This window comes from Mesocricetus auratus, unplaced genomic scaffold (genome assembly GCF_017639785.1).
Source record: "Mesocricetus auratus isolate SY011 unplaced genomic scaffold, BCM_Maur_2.0 Super-Scaffold_100691, whole genome shotgun sequence".
Taxonomy (NCBI): Eukaryota; Metazoa; Chordata; class Mammalia; order Rodentia; family Cricetidae; genus Mesocricetus; species Mesocricetus auratus.
In genome coordinates, this window is record NW_024429267.1 from 57,915,864 (window position 1) to 57,942,103 (window position 26,240).

General features: G+C 50.4%; 1 protein-coding gene across 1 annotated transcript in view; it reads right to left on the reverse strand.

Annotated features, from left to right (window-relative positions):
- The window catches only part of Ulk4 (unc-51 like kinase 4), a 267,099-nt gene that overhangs the window by 195,013 nt on the left and 45,846 nt on the right, over positions 1-26,240 (reverse strand). The window contains 5 exon segments of the mRNA XM_040739628.1: positions 318-445; positions 12,987-13,169; positions 13,592-13,753; positions 21,056-21,139; positions 24,053-24,160. Coding sequence (XP_040595562.1) covers positions 318-445; positions 12,987-13,169; positions 13,592-13,753; positions 21,056-21,139; positions 24,053-24,160 — 665 coding nt within the window.

A 26,240-nucleotide genomic window follows, 5' to 3' on the forward strand; every position in this document is an offset into this window, starting at 1 on the left:
ATGCCCCCCCCACTACAATGGGGCCTTCAGCCCCTCAGCCTTTGTCTTACAGGGAAACCTCTGGTCCCCTGAAGGCACAGAGCCCACCAGCTTGAGACCTCACCTGCTTGTGCTCAGGGCCCTCTCTGGGCTTACAAGATGAGGATAGCAGAGAGGCGGATTAAAACTCTTGGCAAACTTTAGAAAATGTTTTCAGTACTAGATACATAAAAGTCGTCTAATGGACACACACACACGCACGCACACACACACACATGCACGCACGCGCACGCCACGGACCAACGGGCCCCGCAGACGCTCTCTCGGAGGCGCCGTACCTGGCTTGGCAGCTCAGCAGCAGCGTGTCCCGGTTATGAATGAGGATGTAAAGCAGCACCAGGAAGGCTTTGGCTCTGATGGCGGTGGACGGACTGTCCAGCAAACGGATGATTGTCGACACGAAGTCCTGGGGGAAGCATAATGGAAAGGTCAACCCAACAGCTTGTGCGCTGTAGTGATCAGACAGGCGGCAGGCGACAAGACCCCATCAGCTATGTTTTCATTCTTAGTTTCGTTCAAACCCACGTGTGCTATCTCACTTACACCTGAAATTAGCCCGTGCGTGTTGACAAAAGCAATTGATTTTCACAAGGTCCCACTTGTCGATTGTTGGCCTTAATTCCTGGGCAAATGGAATCCTATTTCCTAGACCTGTGTCTTGTAAGGGAGTTATGAGAGGGTTAGAGAGAGGAGTCATTGAAGAGGCAAGGGGGAGGAGAAGGGAGGAAAAAGTGACACATTTTAATTAAAAATATATTCAAAAATTTTAAGAAGAAGGTAAATCTTCAAATGGGGAATGATTTGCTCAAATTCTGAGCTGAGTTCAAATCCAGCCCGGCTGGAAAACAACGCCTCGGATACACAACAGGGAGTGGAGAAAGCAGATGGACCACGGGAGACCAGAGGAGCATACAGATCCCCGTCTCAGCAGGGGCAACATGTCCACACAGACACAGCTCCTGCATAAGAGCCACACCCGGTGACTGACAGGAACAGAAACATGGTGCTAACATCCAAAACGTAAGGGTCTCTCAACAGCAAGCAATGACCAGTGACACTTATCAGACAGAATCAAACTATGGCAGGTTCTAGACCCAGATGCAAACAGGAAAGGGGCACACACACACACACACACACACACACACATGCATGCACACACATACACACACACATGCAAGCGCACGCACACACGCACTCGCACACGCACTCAGTCAAGCTCCCGAGTTCCAGGCTAGAGGAATGGCTGCATAGTACAGGGACATCAAGAGTGACACAGAAGTTTGTTTACCACGGGTGGACAGCAGACCTGAAACCACTCTGCAGATTATGTATTGACACTGAATCCATGTGTGTCTCCTTTCCAAGTTCCTGGTCTATTTTTAAGGGATAACCAGTCAAGGGGTTAGAAGTCAAGAGGCATAGTGCTCACATTTCAGGCAGGAGAGAAAACTTGAGGCATGGCTGGGAACAGACCCAAAGCCAAGAAGTGGTAGTTGCCATTAGCTCAGGTGTGGGCACAGGCAGCCTTCTACACCAAGCACCAGGCACGTGCTCACCCTATTCTGACAATCCTCACCATATTAGCCACAATTCTCACCATACTAGCCAGACTCACAACTTTCCTGACTTTTCTTATTCCCTTCTCCCAGGTACAACTAACTACAAGCCCTGGATCCCTCCTGGGTCCTGATCTCCCTGGATCACACCCGAGTCCCACATTCTACAGATTCAACACAATCCCTATTAAATCCCACCAAAATTCTTTATAGACCTTAAAGAACAATACTCAACTTCATATGGGGGAAAAAAAAGATACCTAAAACAATCCTGTGCAATAAAAGAACTTGCGGAGGCTTCACCATCCTCGGTTTTAAGCTCTGCTACAGAACTACAGTAACAAAAAACAGCATAGTATTGGCATAAAAACAGACAGGTGGCTCAATGTAACTGATTCAAAGACCCAGGTGTAAATCCTGATTGTTGACACAGAAGCCAAAATTATACAATGGGACGAGGACAGCATCTTCAGCAAACGGTGCTGGCATAACCGGATGTCAGAATGTAGAAGAATGCAAATAGGTCCCTATCTATCATCCTGCAAAAAAACCAACTCCAAGTGAATCAAAGACCTCAACATAAATCCAGAAACACTGAACCTTACAGAAGAGAAAGTGGGAAGTAGCCTTGAACGCATTGGCACAGGAGACCACTTTCTAAACATTACACCAGTAGCACAGACACTGAGATGGATAATTGATAAATGGGACCTCCTGAAACTGAAAAGCTTCTGTAAGGCAAAGGACACTGTCAATAAGACAAAACAGCGGCCTACAGAGTGGGGAAAAATCTTCACCAACCTCATATCTGACAGAGAACTGCTTTCCAAAATATATAAATAACTCAAGAAACTAGTCATCAAAAAAAACCAAATAATCCAATTTAAAGATGGTATACAGATCTAAACAGAGAATTCTCAACAGAAGAATTGGAAATGACTGAGAAACACTGAAAGAAATATCCAACATCCTTAGTCATCAGGGAAATGCAAATCAAAAGGACTCTGAGATTACAAGTTACTCCTGTCAGATGGCTAAGATCAAAAGCACAAGTGACAGCTCATGCTGGAGAGGATGTGGAGCAAGGGGAGCACTCCTCCACTGCTGGCGGGAGTGACAACTTGCACAGCCACTTTGGAAATCAATATGGCCATTTCTCAGAAAATTGGCAACTGATCTACCCCAAGACCCAGCTATAACACCTTTGGGCATATAACCAAAGGATGTCCAATCATACCACAAGGACACTTGCTCAACTATCCTCATAGCAGCTTTATTCATAATAGCCAGAGACTGGAAACAACCTAGATGTCCCTCAACCAAAGAATGGATTAAGAAAATGTGGCATATTTACACAATGGAGTACTACTCAGCTGTTAAAAAGATGTTAAATGACATCATGAAATTTGCAGGCAAATAGATGGAACTAGAAAAAAAATCATCCTGAGTGAGGTAACCCAGACCCAGAAAGGCAAACATGGTTTGCACTCACTCGTAAGTGGATAACAGCTGTAAAGTAAAAGATAACCAGGCTACAATCCACAGACCCAGAGAGGCTAGGTAACAAGGAGGGCTGGGGGTGGGGACAGGAGAGATCTTGTGGGTGGACTGGGGGTGGTGGGGATGGAGGCAGGAGGGTCAGGTGGGGGAGAGATGAAGGGGGAGAGTGCCGGAAGAGGGAACTGGAAAGGGGCTCAGGCAGAAACCTGGTGCAGGGAAACTCACAGGAATCTACAGGGACCACCCAAGCCAAGACTCCTAGCAACAGGGGACATGAAGCCTGAACTGGCCATCCAGTGACCAGACAAGACTTCCAGTGGAGGGAGTAACACACCGTCCCAGCCACATACCCTTTGGCCTACAGTCTGTCTTGCCTATGGGATGTGCTGGGATAAGGGTGGCCGACCAGTGACTGGTCTAGCCTGATTCCCATGTCGGGAGAGTGAGCCCACCCCAACACTGCCTGGAGCACCAGGACCCAGAGGCTGGATGGCCCAGAGACCTAGGATAGAGCCAAATATAACTGGAGAAAAAAAAGTCAATGTAATGATGCCTAACGATATTCTGCCATCCACACGGATTGGTGTCTAGCCCAGTGGTCATCAGAGAGGCTTCATCCAGCAACTGATGGAAACAGAAGCTGGCCCACAGTCAAACATTAGGCAGAGCTCAGGGAATCCTGAAGAAGAGGGGGGAGGAAGGATTATAGGAGCCAGAGAGGTCAAAGACGTCACAAGAAAACCCACAAAACCAAATAATCTGGGCTCGTAGGGGTTCACAGAGACCGAGCCAACACCCAGGGACTGACCCAGGCCCTCTGCATGCATGAGACAGCTGTGTAGCTGACCTTCCTGTGGGGCTCCTAACAGTGGGGGCTGGGGCTGTCTCTGACTCTTTTACTGGTTTTTTGAACCCTATTCCTCATTAAAAAAATATGTATGAACTCAAAATCTGTGTGTTTTCCTATTAATATTGGTGGCAAACTTAGTAAACGTTTAGTAAATCCAGAGGTTTTTGAACAAGACTTTTTCGCTCTGTATCCCACCAAAAACCATAGAAACGGATGCCTGTGAGGTGGCCTGTGCCACCTTTTATCTCAGGAGGGGAGAACATGACGGGTCCTACCAAAGATCTTAGCTTCAGCTGAGCACAGATCCATACACAGGCCTTGCTGCCTTTGCCACCAGTCAGCCCAGGACCCAGCGCTTGCTGAGGTTCACATCAGCTGACGTCACCACAGAGTCCTGGGTGACACAAATGGGCATGGGGCCCCTGCACACCCAAGACATAGATGCCACACGATCATGGAGAGTGTCCAGAGACAAGGGTCCACACTGCAGAAAGCTGCGTCTCCCCACGTAGACCACTACTCTTCCAGCCCAGTGGGACTTACCAATCGGGGCCGTTTTCTATAAGAAGTCCTGCTCGGTGAGAGAGAACTGCTGGGCTCTGCTGGGTGCTTGGTCCATCCCCAGGCAGAGGTGGGGAGGGTTACATTAACATCTTCCTCACACAGACATAGATGACAGGGAGAGAAGCAGAGTCAGAGATGGAGGGAGAGACAGAGAAAAGAGCAGTTATGTGAATACACAGAGGACAGGCAGACAGACAGAAAGATAGACAGACAGGCAGAAAGATAGACAGAGAGGCAGGCAGAAAGATAGACAGACAGGCAGAAAGATAGACAGACAGGCAGGCTGGAAGGCAGGCAGGCTGGAAGGCAGGCAGGCTGGAAGGCAGGCAGGCTGGAAGGCAGGCAGGCGGATACATCTGCTTATGTTCTTTTTTATTATTATTATTATTATGTACACAGTGTTCATCCCTGCAGGCCAGAAGACGGTACCATGTAGTTGCTGCCATTTGAACTCAGGACCTCTGGAAGAGCAGCCAGTGCTCTTAACCCCTGAGCCATCTCTCCAGCCCCCTTGCTTATATTCTTAAAGGGAGATTAAAGTGGGTTATCTAACAGAAAACTTTACGCTTTGAGGAAGGAAACAGGTGTCTTGGATGTGGTTCCTATTGCTGTGCTAAAAAACCACAACCACAGCAACTGAAGGAGGAAAGGGTTAATTTCATCTCACAGCTCGCAGTCCATCATGAAGGGAAGTCAGGGCAGGAGCTCAGGCAGGAGCCAGAAGACAGGAGCTGAAGCAGAGGCCATGGAGGTGAGCTGCTCACTGGCTTGCTCCCCATGGCTCACTCAGCCTGCTTTCTTGTAGAACCCAGGACTATCTGCCCAGAGGTGGGCCCGCCCACATCAACCACAATCAAGAAAATATTCGGCAGACTTTCCCTACAGGCCAATCTGACAGAGGCATTCTTTCAATTAAGATTCCCTCTTCTCATATATGTCTAGATTTGCACCACGTTGACAAAAATCAAGCAGTGTGTGTGCGTGCGTGTGCGTGTGTGTGCGTGTGCGTGTGTGTGCGCGTGTGTGTGCGCGCGTGTGTGTGCGCGTGTGTGTGCGTGTGTGTGTGCGTGTGTGCGTGTGTGTGCGTGTGTGTGAGTGTGTGTGTGCGTGTGTGTGCGTGTGCGTGCGTGTGTGCGTGTGTGTGCGTGTGCGTGTGTGTGCGTGTGCGTGCGTGTGTGTGCGTGTGTGTGTGTGCGTGTGCGTGTGTGCGTGTGTGTGTGTGTGTTGTGTTACCACAGCACACCTGTGTACAAATCAGAGAATAACTTTTGCAAACTGGCTCTCTCCTTCCTCTGTGTGGATTCTAGAAATCGAATGCAGGTCATCAGGTTTGGCAAAAGGTGTCTTTAACCACTGAGCCATCTCACGGGCTCCACGAGGCTCTTTCTCGAACTGACCCATCAGTCAAGTTGGGGAGATCGGTGCCCATGCCTACGTGTACACACAGAGGCTAAAGGGAAGACTTTAGGTACCGGCCTGATCTCTGCCTTTGATATAATGTCTCTCATCTGAGCCTGTAGCCAATGTGTCTGGCAGCCACCAAGCCCCTCACGACAGCGTAGGAGCCACACCTGGCTGTCGGAGTGGGTGCTGGGACTTGAAACCCTGTCCTCATACGTGCTCTTACCCACTGAGCCATTTCCCCAGCTGCCAAGTTAGTATTTTAAATGATTATACGACAAACTAAGGGCCGCAGCTGTGTGGCTCAGTGTTAGAGGGCTTTCCCAGCATGCACTGTGTCACCCCGGGTCCCATTCCCAGCACCACTGCCTGACTTGGTAGTGTGCAATCACAACCCCAGCATTTGGGATCAGGAGCGTCAGCTCAAGGTCATTTTGAGTTACAGAGGGAGTTCAAGACCAGCCTGGGACACTAGAAACCCTGCCTCAAAAGAAAAATCAATTGAACTACTTTTTAATACACTCCTAATTTTTAAAAATTAAGTAAACACCTCAGTATATGTGGATTAGCAGAGTCACAGAGTAGAGCATAAGAGAATATAAAGCATGATTGCACTTCCCTACGTGACACTGCCCCAAGTACAAACACATACACACACACACACACACATACACACACACAAGAATTATATTTGAAACTATATTAGTGCTACCACCCTGACCAAACATTAGAAAACAGTAAAATTATATCACATTAGGAAAACAGTATTTTCAGCTTAAATTAAAAAAAAAGAAAGAAACTAACAAAAGTGTAGCTAGGAATGTCACCGCAAGCAGATGACGCATTTTTAAGTAGCCACTCACTGGCTGCATCAGTCAAAAAGACTAGAGATGACAGCCCAAGCCCAAGGAGAGTCCCCGTCAGACTCCTTAGAGAGACAGGCTGCTTCAGATCCAGAGACAAGACATCCAAGCCGGAAACTATTGTCATATCACACGGCAAGACGCGAGGACCACGGGAGTGAAGACGAGAAGCCCCAGGAGGCAGCTCACAGCCTTTAGAAACAGAAGCCGTTCTGTGCTACACTGACACAGCCAAATGATGAAGTCTGTGTGAGCATGAGAACACTCAAAGAAGCAGCCTTTGGAGACCGCTGAGCAACCAACTCATTATTCTGCAAACCAGTAAACATATGAACAAAGTGTTTACCCTGCCTTTGCTCCAGTAAAGTGCACCAGATTGTTCCTCAGACGTCTTTCCAGCGGAGGGACCCTAAGTGATGAAGGTAAATGGCAGGGCTCGGATGAGGTAGAGCCCGGCACAGGTAGACATCACTGAAGGCTGCTGATGCCCCCGAAACCGGATGCGGATCGGATGGTACTGTAAGTGCCCCGAGCCACTACTACTCCACACGTGAGAAAACAGGCAGGTGAGTGACAGCTGTCTCGGGAGCAATCCACTCCCTGGTGGAGTTTGCCCTCCCCCAGGAATCCAAACCCGTAAACACACGGCACAAAAATCACACACAAAACGTGTCATAAGATGCCCTGTTCTTACAGTGTTTGCTACATCCAACCAGCAAAACCCAGGTGGGGCAAAGTTCACAGGATTCTGAATCCTATGCTCAAAAATCCATTACAAAGATGGAAAAAGACGCAGGGGACCTCAGTGCCGAGAGGATTAGGCAGACCAGTGGACGTGGGGCAGAAGCCGTGGTTAGATCCCACTTCAGATGTCTATCGAAGAGTCACGTGTAAGACATGAAGAAACTGTGGCCCTGACGGGTATCAGGGACTGACAGTGCTGGCAAGATGGTAAACACGCTCACAGCAGATGCTGGCAATGTGATCCCCAGGAACCACACCAGAGGCTGGACTCCTGCGATCTGTATTACGACCTCTACATGCATGCTGAGGTGTGCAATCTCATATGTAGATATAGTTATAGGCATGCACGCACACACACACACACACACACACACACAAATGCATGTAAAAAAAAAAAAACGACCTAAGTTGTTACTGAATTGAACAATGAGATGGTGTCAGGATTTTTTAACCCCGTGATAATGCAGAGAGGAAGGAATGTACTTGAATCAAATGACATCAGTTGTCCGTGTGGACTGTTGTTGGTGACAGGTACACACGGGAATGGAACTCTGAATTATTCTACCAAATTCGTGTATGAAACTTTTCATCGGACACACCCACGCCTCTGGGCTTCTGTCACTTGACATACGCACACCTCTGGGACTCTGTCACTAGACACACCTCTGGGCCTCCGTCACTGGACACCCACACCTCTGGGACTCTGTCACTAGACACACCTCTGGGCCTCCGTCACTGGACACACATGCCCCTGGGCCTCCATCACTGAACACACATGCCCCTGGGCCTCCGTCACTGAACACCCACACCTCTGGGCCTCCGTCACTGAACACCCACACCTCTGGGCCTCCGTCACTGGACACACACGCCCTGGGCCTCCGTCACTGTGCTACTCTTGGTGCTGATGTTCAATTCCTCGTCACAAGTGGCTCCGGCGAGTCTTTCTGAGAGGGTGGTTTTGTTTCTGAAGCCGTGGTATGCCAAGGTTCTCTGAGGCTGGATGCCAGCACCTTTCTACTCAGCTGGGGCCTTCTGGACCTTTCTCCTCTAAGGTCTGAGGGCAGCCTTTTGCCTGTGTGTTAATGTGAGAGGACATATCCAACTTTGTGACCTGTGTGATTTCAGGGCAAAATGTCTAAAGAGCCACAGCTGTCAACATTGTGAAACTAACTTCTGTGGCTCCCTGAAGTCACAGAGATGGAGCGTGTGAAGAGAAGAAAACAGGAATTCGCCACGGGACCACTGCGTGTTTGGGCTGAGACAGAAAAATAGCCTGAAGGGAAGAAAGGGAATTTGACCATGAACTTCACACAGCCCTGAGGCATGGAGCTTCTGCCACACGCCACATTGGGCCTTTGACTAGCATTGCGGCGATTCGTAATATAGTCAATCACACTATCACAAATAAACTCCGTAGGAAAAGGGCCTTTTAAAAATGAGTACAATGTGGGATGTCCTTCTGTATGCTACAGATACGTGTTGTCCTTATTGGTTGATGAATAAAGCTGTTTTAGTCTATGGCAGGGCAGAATATAGCTAGGTGGGAAATCCAAGCAGAGATGCAGGGAGAAAGAAGTCACAGGGAGATGCCAGCAGCCACCAAGAAAGCAAGAGGTGAGGTAACAAGCCACAAGTCTCGTGGCAAAATATAGAATAATGGAAATGAGTTAATTTAAGTTGTGAGAGCTAGTTACTAATAAGCCTGGGCTTATGGGATAAACAATTTGTAATTAATATTAAGCCTCTAAGTGATTATTTTTATAAACAGCTGTGGGGACCAGTGGGCAGAAGAGACCAAGCAGAACAGAGAAAAGCTTTCAACTGCAAGAGTAACTGGGCAGTTTTTCTTAAAAGTTTATCATAAGAAGATAACTAAGAAGCCCGGGAGATGGCTGCGTGGGTAGAAGAGCACTTGTTGAACAAGCCAGAGGACTAGCTCCCAGACCCCATGTAAAAGCCAGGCCTGGCAGCCTACACCTAAAACCCCAGTGCTAGGAGTCAGGTAACAGACAGGAGAATTCTGGGAATATGTTCACAAGTCAGCTGACCAAGCCAAAACTGCAAACACTGTGTCCAGTAAGAGACTCTGCCTCAAAACCTAGTAAGGTGGGAAGCCATCCTGTCTCTGTAAACAAATATCTGCTCACCCCAAACAGGGCAGAGAGAGCAGACCAAAGACACAACTACCAAAGCCACACTTGGAGAAGCAATGAGTTGAGCACGAGTGAAGAGTTACTCACAGGAGGGTGGATAACTCAAAGGCAACTGCACCACCAAAGAGCCCACCCAGCCTAGACACAGACTTAGTAAAGCTGCCATCTTTGCATGATGTGCAGACTGCCCAACCAAATGGAAGGTCTCTCCTCGGCCTGATATAACCTTGGGGACGGAGGAGCCGTGTGAGTCTGGTCAGTTTCAGGTACTTCCTGAGCCTTGTAAGTTGTTTAGCTTCTGAATCAGTCTGTCTCTATGATGGAAGCTTCAAATCCCAGAAAAATGCTACAAAATATCTCCAACTATGCATGCATAAGTGAGCATACCAAACACAAATGTGCATACAATATAAGCACACAGACACAAGTAACCAAGCATGCCCATGCAAAGCCAAAGGAACAAGGTTTACCCTGCAACACAGAGAACTACTGAACAGTTGCTACTCTGTTTCAGTCAAATACAATGAAAACAAAATGCACCCAGTTCCATTAGCAAAGGGACTGCCTCATCTGATCCTCATCCTAGACCTCATCTGATCCTGACAGGGCCCCCCAACACTATCCCCTGGCAAAGCACTGCCAATGAAGACCTGTGGGAAACTGGGGCATTCACTGCAATCCTACAATAACCAGGACTCTTCCCCAGCCAGGACCCCCTTCTCTGGTTGGATCCATTTTTCTAGCTGGGACCCCCTTTTAAAGTTGGGTTCCCCTTTCCCAGCCTCGCTGTCAGAGCACACTATATGAGGATCTGCAGAGGGGCACAGTTCAGTGGCAGAGCATTTGACTGCAGATCAAGAGGTCCCCGGTTCAAATCCAGGTGCCCCCTTAGTGTATGTACAGAAAAGAAAGGCCAGGCCCTGCCTCGGCCACAATACTTTCAATTCATCTGATCTCAGAAGCCAGGCAGAGTGGGACCTGGTTGGTACCTGGGTGGGAGAAAGGGCCAATACTAAATAAAAGTGAGCAATCACTCTTCTGTTACCCATTCATTCGTTTCACAGACATGGAAATGTAGTTACACAGCATCAAACAATGAATGTATCTCATTTTCCTGACTTTTTAAAATATTATACCACAGTGTACTGAGAGTTTAAAAAATAATTCTGCTAAAGCCCTCAGCCTCTCTGACCACAACTCTCACAATAAAGAGTGACTATTTCTATAAAATGATCGTAGCGTTTAATAAGTTGGAAGACTGAATAGCAAATCTAGACACGCAGACTGCTGAAAACACTTGCTGGCAGCCACAGAAGTCTGAACATCCAACTGGAGGGAAGGCCAAGTGTGCTTCACTCTGGGAACAGAAAGGCTTGGAAGGGCCCGCCCACTGTGGGTGGAGCCAATCCCTGGTCTGGATCCCGTCTGTACAGATGAAGGAAGGAGCTGAGCAGTTGTCACTCTCTGCTTCCTGGCTGCGGATGACGAGAGCAGCGGCTTCAAGCTTTGTAACCTTGACTTCCCCACCATGACAATACTGTAACCTCGACTGTGAGCTAAAATAAACCTTATCCTTTTCTTTAAGCCTGTTTGTCAGAGAATTTTATCACAGCAACAGAAACTAAGGTACCATGCAAGTGTGTTATTAATGTAAAAATTCTAACTTTAAATATAAAAAAAAACAATAGACAGCATTTAATACAGTAGGACCACAGCCAACAGTGGGTTTCAATGGCCCCATTCAAGACCTGCCATTGAGATTTACAAACCTCTGTCCTAAGAGTGGGGGTACTGCAGGGGCAGGGGCAGGCCCAGCAGTGAAAGCAAATGACTCCATTCCCAGCACAGAGGGATGGACGGATGGACGGATGGATGGATGGATGGATGGATGGACAGATGGACAGACGGATGGACAGATGGACGGGAGAATGAATGATGACTCAGATATTAAAGTGTGCTTCCCCATCCCTGGCCCAGGTGTCTAGAATACTGCAGGAACATTCCTTTTAAAAAGTTGTGCATGGTGAAACCTTGCTTGTACAAATAAAGCCTGTCTGAGGGTCAGAGAATGGAGCGTGCCAGGAGCTAACCATAGTGGCCTGGAGGTCTGTACAGACAGACAGGAAGTGAGGTAACTGGGAAGAAACAGGATATAAGCAGGGAGAAACAGGAAGTCACTCTCTTGTCTGCTGAGATGCTAAGGAGGTGAGGTGTGCCATGGCTTGCTCCTTCTCTCTGATCTCTCAGCGTTTCCCTCTGTATCTGACTCCGGCTTTTTATTGTCTAGACCAATTAAGAATTCCACTTACAGTTGGGAAACACCACACAGCCAAGAACAGGTCGCCTTTTGACTCATTACCTTACAAACTTGCGTACAAACGTGGTCTTATTTTAACTGTTGGCACCTCGCTGTACACACGTTGTACACAGATTTCTGAAACGTTAGGGTCAAATCGCTCAGCACACACAGCATTCACCTGTGGGTTCTGAGGCAGCAGGGCACGCAGCAGACATAAGTGTCTACGTTTCCAAACATACCACAGCCACAGAGATGACAGCAGTATGCATTGCTCTTCATCAGGGCAAGAAGTGACAAGTGGAGAAAGGCTGGTACGGAGACCTGGTCACAGCCATCACAGAGACCTGGTCACAGCCACCACGGAGACCTGGTCACAGCCACCACGGAGACCTGGTCACAGCCACCACGGAGACCTGGTCACAGCCACCACGGAGACCTGGTCACAGCCACCACGGAGACCTGGTCACAGCCACCACGGAGACCTGGCCACAGCCACCATGGAGACCTGGCCACAGCCACCACGGAGACCTGGTCACAGCCACCATGGAGACCTGGCCACAGCCATCACGGAGACCTGGTCACAGCCATCACGGAGACCTAGTCACAGCCACCACAGAGACTGGGAACCAGATAAAGGTCATCAAGAGGCCTAGTGGAGATGAAATCACGACAGGGGACGAAGACTCAAGAGGTGACAAGGGTTGGGAGGAATGGGCACGGTCGGAGGGGACAGAGACAGGGGCACCCCTCCCGCTAAGGAGAACAGAGCACAAGAGGAAGGCTGGGCTACTTGGCCGCCGCGTGGAAACAGCAGCACGGGGGAAGCCTCACGAGCTCTGTGGCTTCTCCTCACTGAAGCAAGGTGGCAGGAGCCATGCGCCGCTGCCTCCTTACCACCAAACGGCCTCTTTGGGATGACACCTAACCCTACAGGGATGGCAGTCCGTGCCCAGCGCACCGCTGTGGGGGGGGGGGGGGAAGACGGGTTTTTCAGCAGAGCTGAGCGCAGAGTCAGACCTTTTCTTGGATCAGCCGCTGCAGGTGAATCCCACAGGACAGCATGGCCGCAAACAGGGTCAGCATGTACTGCTGCACCTTGCAGATGGAGGACGCCAGGGAGCTGATGACAGCGTTGAGTCCCACCTTCTCGATGACATTCTGGAAGACTGCAGGGGACTGGCGTGTGATTCTGCACAGGGCCTGTGGGAACAGGAGCGTAGACCCATCACAGACTTGGAGGGCACCGGGTACCCCGCCCCTACAGATGTCACCCGGCCCCCCGCCCCTACAGATGTCACCCGACCCTGCTCAACAGAGAGGGCACAAGCCCTGCCTCTTCGTCACTCGCTTTGGAGCCATAAAGTCAGACACGTGAGTGGGACCCCACCGGCTGTCTAAGAATCCAAGCTCGGCTCCAGGTGGCTTAACCAGTAATGAACACCACACCCCGCAAAGCCCCAAACTCTCCAGGGCCGGTGTTGAGAGCTCTGCTTTAGGAAACTCCTGAGCTACTTATACCCCAACGCTTCTGCCTTTCCCGCTGAATCCACCTCGCTCGGGCGCAGTTCTTCAAACACGGCGCCTGCGCCCCCGGGAGCATCCTCCAGAGAAGCCTTACTTACCGATATGGCTGTTATCCTCAGGGAGTCCACGGTGGAGTGCCTGAACAGGTGCCACAGGACAGGCCCGACTTCCCCGGTGATGAAGCCCTGCGCCTGGACAGAAAATGTGGTGCAAACATTCTCGATGATCTTCGCCGCCATGTGATTGACAATGCGTTCCTCCTGGAGAGCGAACAAAGAGCGGGAACATTCAGAAAGTGCCGCTTCGCCAAGCAAGGGGTCTTCTTCAGAGAGAGAGACGTGCTTGCGGTTTCCTCTGAACCACCGGGGATAACTAACGCTCAGGCAATGGTGGCACACACCTTTAATCCCAGCACTCTGGAGTCAGAGGCAGGCGGATCTCTGTGAGTTCGAGGCCAGCCTGATCTACAGAGCGAGTTCCAGGACAGCCTCCAAGGCCACACAGAGAAACCCTGTCTGGAGAGAAAAAAAAAAAAAAAGACTCCAGCAAAAATCCAAAGATAATGTGATGTCTCATAGACCCTGGACAGGGCTGGAGAGATGGCTCAGAGGGTCAGGGCAGGTACTGCTTTTGCAGAGAAACCCAGTTTTGTTCCCAGAATCCACACAGAGCAACTCACAACTGCCCGTAACTGCAAACCCAGGGACACACTGCCTGCTGCTCTCTTCTGGATTTCCCGGGCAGTGCACTCACTCACACGTAAAAGTAATTTTAAAGACTTTGCAAAACAAGATGGCTTTTGCAAAGGGTACGTTATTACAGCCATCCTTGATGGGCCATCACAAATCAGTTCTGCTAAGACAGTAAGTGGTACAGTGGTGGGAAGGGTCTCCGTCAGTGACGCACTCCTGAGGGAGCAGACGTGCGTTACGCAGCAGAAGAGCCTGTGGGTCCAACGCGTGTGGAGCACCTTTCACTGTGAGTTTTCATCCCACTGAACACCAGAAAACTCACGCAGCAGAGAAGTCCCGTGTGAGGGATAAAAGTAGAGATACTTGTAGGAAGTATCCAGGCCTTAAAACAGACTCGCAGTGGAACGAAACCTCCGGGTGGGACAAATGAGGGAAGGCCTCCCGCGGCGCTCATCACACAGGCAATGCATACAAGAGGACATGGGCGGGCAGCAAAGGGGAAGAGTTTCAGCTGCAGCGCTCCCCTCACACGCCACCAGAGAACTCACACCGGAAACGAATTCTGAGACGCACTGAGGTTTACAAATGCTGCGCTGGAACTCCCGTGCCAGGGACCACAGGGAACAGGATGCTGTGGAAAACCTCTTTAAAAGAAACTAATGTGCCGGGCAGTGGTGGTGCATGCCTTTAGTCCCAGCACTCGGGAGGCAGAGGCGGGTGGATCTCTGTGAGTTCGAGGCCAGCCTGGTCTACAGAGTGAGTTCAAAGACAGCCAGAGCTACACAGTGAAACCCTGTCTCAAAAAAAATGTGGAAATGTTTCTAGGATAATTCAACACTAAGAAAATATGATCATTAATTTTCCCTGCCAACTGGGTTTAGAATCACCTAGGAGATACGCCCTTGGACAAGTCTGTGAGAGCGTTTCCAGAGACAATTAACGAAGGAGAGAAGTCCCATCGCTCATGTTAGTGACACCATACCATGACCTGAGATCTTAGGTTGAATAAAAAGTTAAAAAAGAAAAAGGATGGAAAGGAGAGGAAGTTGGCGTCTTCCTTCTCTGCTTCCTGACGAACTGAGCAGTGGAGAACTGAGGAGTCCCAGCCTCAGGTTCCCATCCCCGTGGAACCGCCTGCCACCATGCCTTCCCTGCTTTGGGGGACTGTGAACCTGAAACCGCAAGCCCAAACACACCCGTCCCTGCTCAGGCTGCAGTAGCCAGGGATTTTTATCATAGCAACAACGGTGAGTAACATAACAAAGCACAGAAGAACTTAGTTTGGAATAAAACCAATGTGCTGAGTGTGGGGACCCCTCGGCAGGCTCTCCCCCACTGCATTTCTGAGAACCCACACAGGAGAGAGAGCCTTCAAAAGCTGGGGTGCGACAGGACTATGCAGAGCGTGTGCAGCCCTCACTAGGCATGAAATCATTCTGAAATTAATATCGATTGGTGTAATAAATATGGGAAACTCTATAGCCAGATGGCTCAGATTTTCAGGAAACAAAGGTGGGTTTTTTTTTAGAAAATTATGAATTTCATAAATGTGAGGAATCCTTCAGTCAGAGCTGTGACCTTGCTGCTTTTCTGAGGGTTATAATGGTGAGAACCTTACAAGTGAAACCCACTGTAGCGCTCACCATATCACATGTAGGAAGGAGAACTCATACTGGAGAGAAACCCCATACGGGGTAATTAACGTGGAACAACATTTAAAGATCTCTTTCCTTATCTTACACCCGAGAAACCCTAGAAGTAGAGAAACCCTATCTATGAATGTAATCGCTGTGGGGAAGCTTTCTGTAGGAAGTCTTCCCCAATTATTCATCAGGGGCTGCATAGTGGAAGACTGCGTATGCAGTGAGTCTGGGTGTGTTCTTGGCCCCATCCTCAACACCAGGAAAACCGTAATGGGAAAAAGGCATAACTGGGATTTGTTTAGAGATTTTTGTTTTACTGAACATTTGACAATACACAGACGAAAGCTATAAAGACACCAGTAAAAATTTTACTTGTTATTTAAAATGAGATCTTCTGCCAGGCACGTTGGTGGCGCACGCCTTTAATCCCAGCACTCGGGAGGCAGAGGCAGGTGGATCTCTGTGAGTTCTAGGCCAGCCTGGTCTACAGAGTGAGTTCCAGGACAGTCCCCAAAATAATATAGAGAAACCCTGTCTTGAAAAAAAGATAGAGAGAAAGAGAAATCTTCCTTTAAAAGAAATCTTATGAATAAGCAAGAGAGGAAGTTTCCAGAAACCAGGCAGCCCCCACTCAACAACAAAAGCACAGAGAACACAGCTCTGAACTACTAAGGCTCACCCACCATGACTCCTCAGGTGAGGAATGTGCCTGTGGGGAATGGAGCATTTTTTACCAAGAGCTGTGACTGATGCCTGTGTTGCAGGACAGAGGAAGCCTCATATCCCCAATGCCGTTCTGACCAGAAATACACTTGTTTTATCTAGATGGAGCACTGGATAGGTGTCAGGACACAGTCCAAGGATGCAGCTGTGTGAGAAGAACCCTGAGTGCTTGTGAGGAAGCATCAAGACAACAAGAGTCCTGTGACCTCAGCTTTATCAAAAACACTGAGTTGTTCTTGGAATGTGCTTCTGTGACCCTCCAGGTTAGCAGTGAGCTCACTTAGATTACTGATCCCAAATGGCTACTATTTGTTCACGTACCTCTACGGGAAAACATGCTTTTTCTGCATGTGGCTGTGCGTGTGACTGCACACTTTACTCGGGTGAGCCTTCCTAGCCCTCGGCGTTTAAACTGCCGACGCTCTGAGTAAAGCTGGCCAGTGTGTGAGACCACATGCCACCTCATTTTCAGGCTCCGCTCCCCCAGTCCCACTGCCTTCAGTAAACAGGCAGAAGGCTTTGGCTTAGCAACAGCACTTGACGCATAATTACACAAAGACAGGTCCATTTTACAGTTAGAAGGTGACTTAGAGTTCCTATTGCTATGAAAAGACACCATAACCACGGAAACTCTTATAAAGGAAACCAATGAGTTGGGTGTGGCTTAGTTTCAGGGGTTCAGTCCATGACCATCATGGCGGGACATGGCAGCGTGCAGGCAGACATGGCGCTGGAGAAAGAGCTGTGAGTTCTACATCTTGATCCACAGGCAACAGGAAGTATGAGCATATGAGCCCACCCCGACACTAACACACTTCCTCCAACAAGTACGACTCCCTGTAGGCCAAGCATTCAAACACAAGTCCATGGGGGCCATTCCTGTTCAAACCACCGCATACGGGGAAGACCAAGATGCCAGTTAAGGCACAGAATATGGACTACTAAGTCTGAATCGAAGGAATGGGTGTTAACTGATGATGGAGATTACCAGAGACTAAAAGATGCTGGGGGAGGGGGCCCTGGAGATGAGCTGCCCCTGGGAACCCACACGTCTGTCAGTACCACAAGGACTGGATTTTTTCTTACATTTACTTATTTGGGGGAATGGTGTACATGCACCACAGTACATGTGCAGAGGTCAGAGGGCAACTTGCAGAAATCAGGTTTAGCGGCAAGCGCTGTTGCCTCTAAGCCACCTCATCCACCCGTAAGACCTTCTGCTGTCAACGGATACTACAAAGAGAGTAAAAGAGATGACTACAAACCAAAAGTACCCACTACACAGGGCCAGAGGGTTGGTTCAGCTGTCAAGAGCTTTCGTGTTCCTGGCACCCATGTTGGGGGTTGGCTGACAACTGCATGAATCTCCAGCAGTGGGCACCTGAATTAATGTGTACAAAACCACACACTCACACACCACACACTCACACACCACACATACCACACACACACCACACACACCACACATACCACACACACACTCACACACCACACACACACACTCACACACCACACATACCACAATACTCACATACACACACCACACATACCACACACACACATACACACACACACTCACACACCACACATACCACACACACACACACACCACACATACCACAATACTCACACACTCACACACCACACATACCGCACACACACATACACACAGCCACACATACCACACACACACACACACACACACACCACACATACCACAATACTCACACACGCACCACACATACACTCACACATACTGCACACACTCACACATACCACACATACACACACACACAACCACACACACCACACACACACAGTCACAAACACAATTAAAAATAAACCTTTTTTAAGTACCTAAAACATATAATCACAGAAGACAAACAGGATTACATATGAATTCCTTTGGGCAGAGTGACACGGTGTGTGCAGTTTTTTCCAGCATTTCAAAAAATAAAGGCACAAATAAATGCCTTTTAAATGCACCAGCATAAAGTAGGCAAAATGGCGGCCGCTGCCAAACATAGGTGAGGGATGTGGGTTCTCACTGCCAGGACCACACTAAATCCAACACAGAGATGCTTCATAAATTACAACACTTCTTGAAACTTTCCCTGTATGAAAACATAAAATTCAAAACTTACATATATGTACACAAAACATGTAACTACGGGTATAAAAAGCAAAAGTGTTACTAAAACACAAAAGTTTATCTCTATCTTAAAATTGTTAGCAATAATTTAGTGATCAAATATTATCTCCATGTTGTGTCATCTACAAAACTTGCACAGAGACCAAAAGACAAAAATAAGAAGCGGAACACCCACTCCCTCACAACGGAGCCCACCCCAGTGACCTGTGATGCCCATACAAACACAGCCTGACTCCTAATGCCTCCAGAGTCCCCATCCCAAATAGACAGTCTCAACCAGACCAGTGACCACACAAGATGATTTACACCTAATGACAGTGAGCACCACCCTTCATCTGTCCAAACAGGGCTCCACACACCAAGGATATGCTGTCACAGAAAATCCCCACTTCCCCTGGGATAGGTAATTCATTACTTCTCATCCTCTCTCCTGTCTCCTGTCTCCTGTGTCTCTGTATGACTCTGACTCTCTGTCTCTCCTGTGTCTCTGTCTCTGTCTTTCTGCCTGTGTCTGACTCTGTCTCTGTCTCCTATGTCTCTGTCTCTGTCTGACTCTGTCTCTGTCTCTCTCCACTGTGCTTCTGTGTACAGTATCTACTGGTCATGAAAACTATATCTCATCTGCTCTGTAAATACGTCAATACTCACCATTCTCAACCTGGGCTATTGTTCTCACCTCAGCAATTAGTGGGGAAAGTCTGGGGGACAGACACACCCAGAGGTTCTAATCTTCCAGGAGCAACAATGTTGACTTAAAATGAAGAGAGGACCCAAGCCCTGCTCCCTGTTGGCAGAGGACGCTGTGGCTTGAGGTCTCACTCCAGCCTCTTGGGCCCTCACACCCTCGATACTTATCCTCTCGTGTTTCATCTGTCTCTCCAGGAGGGGAGGCCAGTGGTCAACAGCACTGTCCCCTCCCACCTGTGCTCCCCAAGGGTCCCAGCCCAAGGCCTTGAGTGACAGAGAAGCCCAAGCAGAGGTCCCATTACCACGGTACTGATAAAGGAGGATGCGCCACACCCATGACACACGCACCGTCACGTCACATGCACCTTCACATCACATCACACACACCGTCATGTCACATGCACCGTCATAACACATGAATCTACAGACTAACAGCCTACAGACTCATGGATCTGAATGCGTGGTCACCAGGAATTGGTACTATTGGGAGGTGTGGCCTTGGTGGGTGTGGCCTTGTGGAGTGGGTGTGGCCTTGCTGAAGGAAGTGTGTCATGGGGACAGGCTTTGAGGTTTCAGGTGCTCAAGCCACTCCCAGTGTCTCTTCCTGTTGCCTGAGGATCAAGATGTAGGACTGTCAGCTCCCTCTGCAGCACCCTGTCTGCCCGCATGCCGCCATGCTTCTCAAACCTCTGAAACTTGTAATCCGGCACCAGTTAACTGTTTTCCTTCATAAGAGCTGCCGTGCTCATGGTGTCTCTTCACAGCCATAGAACGCTGGCCAAGACACTGACCGCGGGAGGGAGTGCCTCACCCTGCACACACGCAGCAGCTGGAACCGTCCTCCACCGCCTCGGGACACTGGAAGGAGAACATTCGCCCTGACTTGTCTTTTTTCATTCCTGTAGTAATTAATGTCTTTAGCCTCTGGCTTTTCCTTGGGTGGAACCCCGTCAAATGGCATGAAGCAAACAGAGGCCACCGACTCTGCATGGTGACGTGGCCTACATGACAACGGTCACAGGGCTCATCATGGGGCAGGCGGGCTCACAGAGGTTCTGCACACATCTTGCCCACTGGGCTGCCCTAGAAAAGTCTTGGACAGAGGCAGGGTAATTAACAGCATCTTAGAGAGCAGTGTTCTCAGCCTCCCTAATGCTGCGACCCTTTAATACAGCTCCTCATGCTGTGCTGACCCCAAACCATACAATTATTTCATTGCTATTCATAACTGTAATTTTGCTACTGTTATAATTCATAATGCAAACATATGATACGCAGGATACCTGATAGCAACCCTCAGGTTGAGAACCACTGCTATAGAAGATGGTCAGGCCATCATCCATTCCCCCCGAGACAGGGTTTCTCTGTGTAACAGCCCTGAGTGTCCTGGAACTCACTCTGTAGACCAGGCTGGCCTTGAACTCACAGAGACCCGCCTGCCTCTGCTTCCCGAGTGCTGGGATTAAAGGCGTGCACCACCACACCTGGCTCTCCCGTCGTCTTTTACTAGGGCACTTGAGGAGTGAGGGTGCAGCTTGCCCGGATCGCTTGAGTTCAGGAGCAGCACTTGACTGTCGAGCATTCGCTGCTGTGGCTACATGCCTCTCTCTTGCCTGGCCTGCGCTGCAGTTTCTGGGTCTACAGAGGGCAGCAAAGGCTCCTTACCCCTTCCCGGAGGCACCTCATAAGCACAGTGTACGCAGCCAAGGGCACGGCCCAGCAGTCCCTGGAGTGCTGTTTCTTTTCTTCCTAGAACACGAAGGTGAGGGAAGGCAGTAAGCACCGGAGCCGAAGCCCCCAAGCAAGCATCCAAAGCAGCGGTCCAGGCCCCCCTGAAACCTCCACCTGCTCCTGACCGCAGGGTCTCTTACTGCCGTGTGCACACACAGAATGTCTGCTTCTTGTCTTGCACAGGGCGCTGAGCAGACCCTGGCACAGCCGGCTGTGCCCCCATCCCGCCGAGCAGCACCCGCTGTCTGGACTGAGGTAAAAACGAAGAACGCTGACTCCTACTGGAGTGATTACGCGCAAGCCCAGGCTCTCGCAGCCACTACAGACTAGGCCAGGCCCCTCAGCCTGTGCAACCGTCAGACAGACAAGCAGTGGAAACCAGCGGGGCGAGAAATGTGCTGGGAAGGTGACCACAGCGGGCCTGGTGGCCCCTGCCCTGTCCCTCCTTCCATAGACCCCGCCCCAGCCGCTTTAACCACTGGGCCTGCAACTCTCCACTCCCCCAGAAGCCTGAAATGCCTTCGCTTTCTGGCCATACTTTTGCCCTTACTGGGAAGCCCAAGGCTGCGGGCAGTGAGCTCCAGGCCTGAGCTCAAGCAACGGGGTTCCTGGAGAAGCTGACACCATAGGTCACAGGGTCCATGAGGAACGCGTGCGTGATCAGCACCCTGGGGCACCTAGACCCCACTCTCTGGTTGGTCTGCTTCTCTGACCATCTCTATTTCTATACCTAACCTGTGACCCTCCTGCCCCTTTGGGCCCTCTCCCCTCCTCAGGGAATCTGTGAGAAAGAAATAACCACGTCCACTGTGCACCTGTCACACGCTGGGAAGAACTGCTTTACACAATGCCCCGTGTCCCGAGGGACAGCCCCCCCACTCCTCACACTTGGGCTGAGGGTTTCATTGCCATCCTGCCTTCCCCAGGCCCATGAGTAACCGACAGCCCTGTCGCTTCTCTCCTCTCTCCACCTCGGCAGGTTCACTGTCTCCCTCTCCAGAGGATCGGAAGTTTGAGGACATCCTCGGCTACACAGAGTGCTCCACCCCCGCCTGGGCTCCCTCCACTTCGGACAACCGCCTTCTGCTGGCTCCTCAGCCCGCTCTACCTGACTCTGCAGCCCTCTCCAGGCATAAACAGTGTTGAGTCACCAAGCTTTCTGTGGTGTGTTTAGCGTGTGGTGTGTGCTAGTGTTCACATGCATACAGGTGTGACAGCCAGAGGTTGGCGTCGCCATCTTTCTTGAGTCTGAACCTTCGACACGGAGGCAGACTCTCACTCTGCCACACTGGGATTTCGGGGCCACCGCGCCCGGCTGGCATTTATGTGGCTGCTGAGCCATTTCTCCATCTCCCCAGACCCAGGCTTTCCCGTCACCACCCAGTACCTTCTCTTCAGTCCTTTCTCTTAGCCCTTCGAAGCCCTCAGCCCCAGCGATGCTCCCTCCTGGCCGTCCTCACGGGACCTGGGAACCCTCGCTCTCCATCTCCTGCCTTCATGTAAACCAGGGCGAACCTCCAGCCCACCTTAACGCCTTACGCGTTCTCCTTGCTCTCAGGGTGAGGCCCTGTCTGGGCCGAGGTCTTTCGTCCCCACATCTCTCCAGCCCTCTCCGTCCCTGCCCAGCCCAGGGGCCTGCATACAATACATGCTTTACTCATGTACCCGCTAACTGGTTCATTCGTGGTCCTGGGGATTGATTCCAGGGTCCACACATGGGAGTCTATATCCCCAGCCGTCAACGGGACATTTAACTAAGGTGCACTTAGACCAGAAACTTCCCAACAGCCAAGCCAGCATAACAAGGCGGTGCTGAACAAACATCAGAGACGGAAGCAAATACCACAGAAAGATGAAGCGTATACCACAGAAATAAAGCAGGCAGGATAGAGACGAGCGTTACAGAGGAAGTCCAGGAGGGGGAGGGGCTGAGGAGGGCCCAGGCCACTCGGGAGCCGGGGAAGGCTGGCTGGGTCCTCTGGAGAGAGAAACACAGGTGTCCTGGGAGAAAATGCACAAGCAGGAGAAACTGTGTCCACAGGGGCGGGGCACAGGGGCGGGGCACAGGGGCGGGGCACAGGGGCGGGGCTCAGCAGGACAAGGCTGGCTACAGACAGGAAAGCTGGGGAAACAGAACTTTAAGAATGCAGTGAGAGGAATCCTGTCCGAATATCTGAAGTTCACGAGTGTGAGGCGGGACAGCCCATAGCTGTCAGTGTCCACTCGGTCACCGTCTCTAAAGCACACTGGCCAGGGGTAGTTACGCCCTGCTGGCTTCAACCGTACGTCATCGTCTGGCCACAGAAAGTCTCCACAGTCACACTAGCATCTGCACAAAGTAGCATCTCTGTTGGGGAAGTCCTGCGTATATGTCAATAAAGCACTGCTGGCCAATAGGGAAGCAAGATAGGTGGGACTAGGAGTCCAGGAAGATTCTAGGTAGGAGAAACACAGAGAGTCACGATGTAACCGCCATAGGGATAAGAAGCCCGGAAACTTCTCCGGTAAGAGACATACTTAGATTAACAATTATGGGGTAAATACTTAAGTCAGAGCTAGCCAGTAAGAAACAAGCAAGGCCAACAGCTTCATAATTAATATAGCCTCCTGTGTGTTTATTTGGGACTGATGCGGCTTTGGAACAGGCTGGCGGGAAGGCTTCTCTTTACACATCTCACTTAAGCGGGGACGGAGATCTGGCAGTGGGAGAGCGGGAGAGCGACATCGCCTCCTGAGTGCTCTGAGCACTGTAGTGCCCCCACTTTAAAACGTACCCGCCCGAGGAGAAGCTCCTGAGTGAGGGGAGCACGGGCAGCGGGAGGGAGGGGGCACAGGAAGAGACAGGGGGCCGCAGAGGTGGGCAGTGTCCTAAGGCCCCAGTTGAGCTCTAAGGGGACAGGCAACGGGGTCAGGGTTCACAGCCAGTCTCACCTGGGTGGCCACGAGGTAGATGAGCTGTCCGAGGGCCGGCAGGAGACACTGCTTCAGTTTGCTGCTCCGGAAGCTCTCCCGGATTAATTCCGTCAAGAGTGTGATCGCCTGCGAGGGGGAAGGTAAATCAGTCACAGCAGCGGAGGACTGAGGAGAGACAGCTGCGGCGCTTGCTTCTTGTGGGTGTGGGTGCTCGCACAGGCAGATGCCCACCACACACACACACAGACACACACAGAGACACACACACACACACACAGAGACACACACACACAGAGACACACAGAGACACACAGAGACACACACACACAGACACACACAGAGACACACACACACAGACACACACAGAGACACACACACACAGACACACACACACACAGAGACACACACACAGACACACACACACACAGACACACACACACACAGACACACACACAGACACACACACACAGACACACACACACAGACACACACACACACACAGACACACACACACACAGACACACACACAGACACACACACACACAGACACACACACACAGACACACACACACACAGACACACACACAGAGACACACACACACAGACACACACACACAGAGACACACACACACAGACACACACACACACACAGACACACACACACAGACACACACACACAGACACACACACAGAGACACACACACACAGACACACACACACACAGAGACACACACACACACCGACACACACACACAGAGACACACACACAGACACACACACAGACACACACACACAGAGACACACACACACACAGAGACACACACACACACAGACACACACACAGACACACACACAGACACACACACACACACAGACACACACACAGAGACACACACACACAGAGACACACACAGAGACACACACACAGAGACACACACACAGAGACACACACACAGACACACACACACAGACACACACACACAGACACACACACAGAGACACACACAGAGACACACACACACAGAGACACACACACACAGAGACACACACACAGACACACACACACAGAGACACACACACAGAGACACACACACACAGAGACACACACACACAGAGACACACACACACAGAGACACACACACACAGAGACACACACACACACCGACACACACACACAGAGACACACACACACAGACACACACACAGACACACACACACAGAGACACACACACACACAGAGACACACACACACACAGACACACACACAGACACACACACAGACACACACACAGACACACACACACACAGACACACACACAGAGACACACACACACAGAGACACACACAGAGACACACACACAGAGACACACACACAGAGACACACACAGAGACACACACACACAGAGACACACACACACACAGAGACACACACACACAGAGACACACACACAGAGACACACACACACAGAGACACACACACAGAGACACACACACACAGAGACACACACAGAGACACACACACACAGAGACACACACACACAGACACACACACAGAGACACACACAGAGACACACACACACAGAGACACACACACACAGAGACACACACAGAGACACACACACAGAGACACACACACACACAGAGACACACACACACAGAGACACACACACAGAGACACACACACAGAGACACACACACAGAGACACACACAGAGACACACACACACAGAGACACACACACACAGAGACACACACACAGACACACACACAGACACACACACACACAGAGACACACACACACAGACACACACACACACACACACACACACGGGGGAGGGGAAGGGGAGGGGAGGGCAGCTTTCAGGAGCTGGTTCTCTCCCTCCGCCGTGGGCTCTGGGATCTAACTCAGGTCCACCTTGGCGGCAAGCTCCTGTAACTACTGGGCCGTCTCGCCGGCCCCTGTAAAGTCTGCGGTGAGGTACATCTGGAAGGTGTCCACCACTGAGAACTCCTCAGTTACCAGTGCTCCTTGGATCCCTTGGTAATCCCAGCCCGAGTTTGCAGTTCAGTCTAAAGCTCACGTGCATGCGGCCATATCCTGCCTGCCTTCTCTCTGGCCTCCTGTATTCCTGCACTTGGCGTTTGCCCATGTTGTTCTACATACTGACAGTTCATCTTGTTCTGCTCTCACATGATACCCACTACAT